The 4241-nt window shown below is 58.9% G+C and overlaps 1 protein-coding gene across 1 annotated transcript; it reads right to left on the reverse strand.

Moving 5' to 3' along the window:
* Positions 1–1114: 1114 nt before the first annotated feature.
* Positions 1115–2397, reverse strand: HTR1A (5-hydroxytryptamine receptor 1A). The gene has a single exon (XM_066338480.1). The coding sequence runs from the start codon at positions 2395–2397 to the stop codon at positions 1159–1161; it is 1239 nt and encodes a 412-aa protein (XP_066194577.1). The 3' UTR covers positions 1115–1158.
* Between the last annotated feature and the right edge of the window lie 1844 nt (positions 2398–4241).

Consider the following 4241-nt stretch of genomic DNA (forward strand, 5'->3'; position numbering starts at 1 on the left):
TGCTTTTTTTCTTTTTTTCTTTTTTTTTTTTTTCTTTCTCTTTCTTTTTTTTTTTTTTTTTTTTGTTGTTGTTGTTGTTTTGGGGGGGGGGGGGGGGGGTGGTTGTTTTTTTTTTTTCCCCGAGCAAAATGTGCCGCACCCGACTGCCTCCAAGGCAACCGCAACGTCGCAGGAGAAACTTTCCTTTCAAGCGGCTTAAGGAAGAGAAAGAAAAAAAAAAAAAAAAAGAAAAAAAAAAAAAAAGAGAGAAACTCTACTTCGCAGGCTGCTTTAACTCCCTGTGCCGTTGCGTGCGCGGTGTACCCAGGGACAGTCGCACGGCGCCAAGCCTTTCTTTGCTGGGAAACACTCGGTCAAAGGCATTTAAAAAAAATAATCCCCATAAATCTCCATATATAATGAGGCGTGCGGCTGGGGTTTTAAGTCCCATCATTTCCCCGTGTTGTAACAAAGGGAACCTCGGTCAACTGGCAGGTCCTAGCAGACCAGGAGAGCTGTCAGGCACACGTAACGCAAATGGGGACGTTGCTGCAAGTACTTTGCAAGATTACCAAACACGGGTGGTTTTCCCTCAAGAACTTCCACATGAGGGTTTCACAAACAGGGAAGCAACGCGCCCAAAGCGCCTTCCTCCGCTCGAGGAGTCGCCTTCAGCCTCCGTACTAACACCGCCAGACCGAGGTCGGACTCAGCCCGCTGCCGTCGCCCCGTAAATCCAAGAATAATCCCCGACACGGCGGTTTCCTGCATAGGGTGGTTTTGTTTTACACCGATGCTACTCGGGCAGACACTGTGGTTTACAGACACCACAAGCAACGACCTGCAAACCCTAAGTCTACCCAGAATGACGGGAGAGTGGGAGGGAGGCGGGAGCGCCGGCGCCCGGCAGCGGAGGCCGGGAGAGACGAGGACGGCAGCGGAGCCCTCCCGGGCCGGGCGTGCCCCGTCGTTCCCAGCGGAGCCCTGCCGTGACCCGCAGGGCTTTCCCGGCGGGCGTAAAGCGAGTGACTCGGGCGCGCGGAGCGGAGCGGGGACGCCGGAGCCCCCCGCCCTTCGGACGGCGCTGTGCGGGGACTGGGCGGGGGCACACTGCGGCTGGGGGCAGGCGGGTGGAGGAAGTAACAGGACCCCATTCGCCCCGTCCCGGAGTGGCGGGCTTCACTGCCGGCAAAATTTGCACTTGATAATTTTCTTAAAAGCACTTTGGAAGTCTTTGTTGAAATAGGCATAGATAATGGGGTTGAGAAGGGAGTTGGAGTAGCCCAGCCAGTTGATGACTGCCCCCAGCCACTCGGGCATGTAGCACTTACTGTCACAAAAGGGCAGGACCAGGGCCACGATGAAGAACGGCAGCCAGCAGAGGATAAAGGTGCCCATAATGATGCCCAGGGTCTTGACAGTCTTCCTCTCCCGGGACAGAGCCATTCTCCGTTTGGCTTCCGTGTTCTTCTCGTTGCGCCTCTCGAAAGAGGGCGGCGGTGGGGAGCCGCACGCCTCGCTCGGCAGCGGCAGGTGAGTCTTGGAGGAACTGTTGCAGTGCTGGACCTCGATGATCTCCAGGGCGGTCCCGTCCTGGCCCTGCCGCACCGCGCCGTTGATACAAGCGCCGGGTTTGGGCTCTACAGTCCGCCGCCAGCTCTTGCCGGGCTCCCCGTTGCCTTTCTTCACTGTGGCCGGAGAGAGAGTGAGGCAGGTGTCGGCGATTTTTTTCTTCTCTGCTTTCTTTACTGTCTTGCGGATCCTAAAGCGTGCCGCCTTGAAGATGCGACCGTAGAGCACCAGCATGAGAAGAAGCGGAATGTAGAAGGCGCCGAAGGTGGAGTAGATGGTGTACCCGTGGTCCTTGCTGATGGTGCAGGCGTCGGGGTTCGAGCGGTCCTCCGGCGTCCTCCAGCCCAGCATGGGCGGGATGGATATCAAGAAGCCGATAAGCCAGGTCAGGCTGATAAGCACGGCCGCCCGCCGGGGAGTTCGCTTGTTAACATAGTCAATGGGGTCCGTGATGGCCCAGTACCTGTCCAAGGCGATGGCGCACAGGTGCAGGATAGAAGAGGTGCAGCAAAGCACGTCCAGCGAGATGAAGATGTCGCAGGTGACCTGCCCCAGCGTCCACTTGTTCAGCACCTGGTAGAGGGCCGCCATGGGCAGCACCAGCACGGACACCATGAGGTCGGTGACGGCCAGCGAGCCGATCAAATAGTTGGCCACGGTTTGCAGGGAGCGCTCCAGGGCGATGGCCGCGATCACGCAGGCGTTGCCACTCACGGCGCACAGGATAAGCGTGCCCAGGAGCAGAGAGGTGAGGACCTGGTAGCCCAGGTTCACCTCGGCGAGGCCGGGGCCGCTTGTCCCCTCGGAGGAGCGCGCTGGGGAGGTAGTGTTGTTGGCCACATCCATGCCGGGCGGGGGGTGGGGGGGGTCGCTTCAGGAGACAGACATGGGAAGAGATGCCGGTCACTTGTGCGCTCCCCTGGCAGGAGGCATCGGCGCCCCGTGCGGTTTGGCCACGCCGGGCACCCCCCGCTCCACCACCCCTCCCTCCCCTATATAGCGCGGCGGGAGGCGGCCGGAGCTCGGAGGACGGCGGCTGGCGGAGCCGCCCCGCGCCCGCCCATCCCCGCCGCCTCTGCCCAGCGCAGCCCTGCGCGGTGGGGGCGGCCCTCCTGCCGCCGCTCGCCGAGATTCTGCCCCTCGCTCTGCCGCTCTCCCGCACCGATCCCCCCTGCTCTGCCTCTCCGCGCTCCCCTGGCTTTCTCCCTCCCCTCCCTCCTTACTCTCGCCCCTCCCTCTCCCCGTCCACCCCCCTCCCCTCTCCCCTCCCGCGTAGGTCTCGCTGGGTCGCCATGGTCGGGTGGGGGGAGATGTCATTCTCCTTCGCCCCCTCCCGTTTGAAGGGACGCCGCAGATGAATTCTCCGCGGCTCTCTCTCCTACCCCCCGCCCTTTACAAATCGCTCCGCAGCTCCGCGCCCAGTGGCTCTGGGCTACCCCTCAGGACCAGCGCCGGGGCGGAGGGGGGGCGAGAGGGCAGGAATTCTGTGAGCAGGCATTCTGTGAGAAGGCGCTGCCGCTGCGGCGGGGGCAGCGCACGCCGGGGCCGCCCGGGGCCGGGGGAGCCGAGCGGGCGGCGCTGGAGGTGCCGATCGCCACCTGCAGGCAGCGCTGGCCGCCCGAGGGCGCGGGGCTGGCCGGGCCCCGCCGGGACGGGACGGGACGGGACGGGACGGGACGGGACGGGCTGAGCTGCCGGCTCGGCACTTCCCCTGGCCGCCGGGGATGGCCGGGGAGCGGGAGCGCGGGAAGCAGCGCTCGTCTCGGAAAGAACGCTTGTCTACCCCGACAAGGCTCCCGCTCAGCCGCTGCTGAGTGCTGGAGGGATCGATGGAAGCCCGCTTGGTGATGATTCATGCCCTCGGCCCAGCGCCCTGCCCGCCCGGTTCCCCGTGGGACGGCAGCATTGCTCCCCGGCCCTCCCGGCGGGCGACTTGCGGTACAGCACACTGCACGAGTGACTGTCCTCTCGCGACAGTGATACCAGCGACAGCAACAAAAAGAACAACAAAAAGAAGCGGTAAAAACGACTGGAAAAAAAATCCCGAAACAAAAGAACGTTGTAGGCTGTAGTTCAGTCCGATTGGAGGGGGAAGGTTGTGTCTGAAAGTGAAAAATGAAACATATTGCTGAGAACAGCCTTAAATAAAAGTGTGTCAGATTGGCACATCATAAGCAAATCAGTTATTATCCAGTAAATGGAACTAACAATCACAAACGTGGGAAGAATGTGTCATTAAAAAACAAACAAACAAACAAACAAAACAAAACCACACAAGAACAAAAACAAGGAAAAAAAACTCACCACACACCAAAAAAAAAAAAAAAAAAAAAAAAAAGCTCCACAACTGTTTTAACAGGTTTTCTACTATCTTGCAGCTCAGTATTTTTAGTGATGTGAGATCTTTCATTCTGCTCTGTAACTCTGCTATGAGGTTCACAGAGTTTTGCACACCCTCAGGTTTCCTTCATCGTCTCTCAGTCGCCTCTTGAATTTACAGCTTCAAAACATTAGGACAGATTCCGGCCAGTTCCTTTTTCCAAGAGGTCGAGACTGGATTTCTCTCCCCTAGACTTGGAATCCCCTCTCTAAATGATCAAAGCACAGAGATTAGCTGGATTAGTAGATCAGACCTGCACACTTGCATGCCTCTTGTCTCAACCAATCGCACTAACATTTACAAGATCTGT

This window comes from Sylvia atricapilla, chromosome Z, assembly GCF_009819655.1.
Source record: "Sylvia atricapilla isolate bSylAtr1 chromosome Z, bSylAtr1.pri, whole genome shotgun sequence".
NCBI classification, from domain to species: domain Eukaryota; kingdom Metazoa; phylum Chordata; class Aves; order Passeriformes; family Sylviidae; genus Sylvia; species Sylvia atricapilla.

Excerpts from the sequence above, each read along its gene's own strand:
- HTR1A (XM_066338480.1), bottom strand. The coding sequence starts at position 2,397 with ATGGATGTGGCCAACAACACTACCTCCCCAGCGCGCTCCTCCGAGGGG.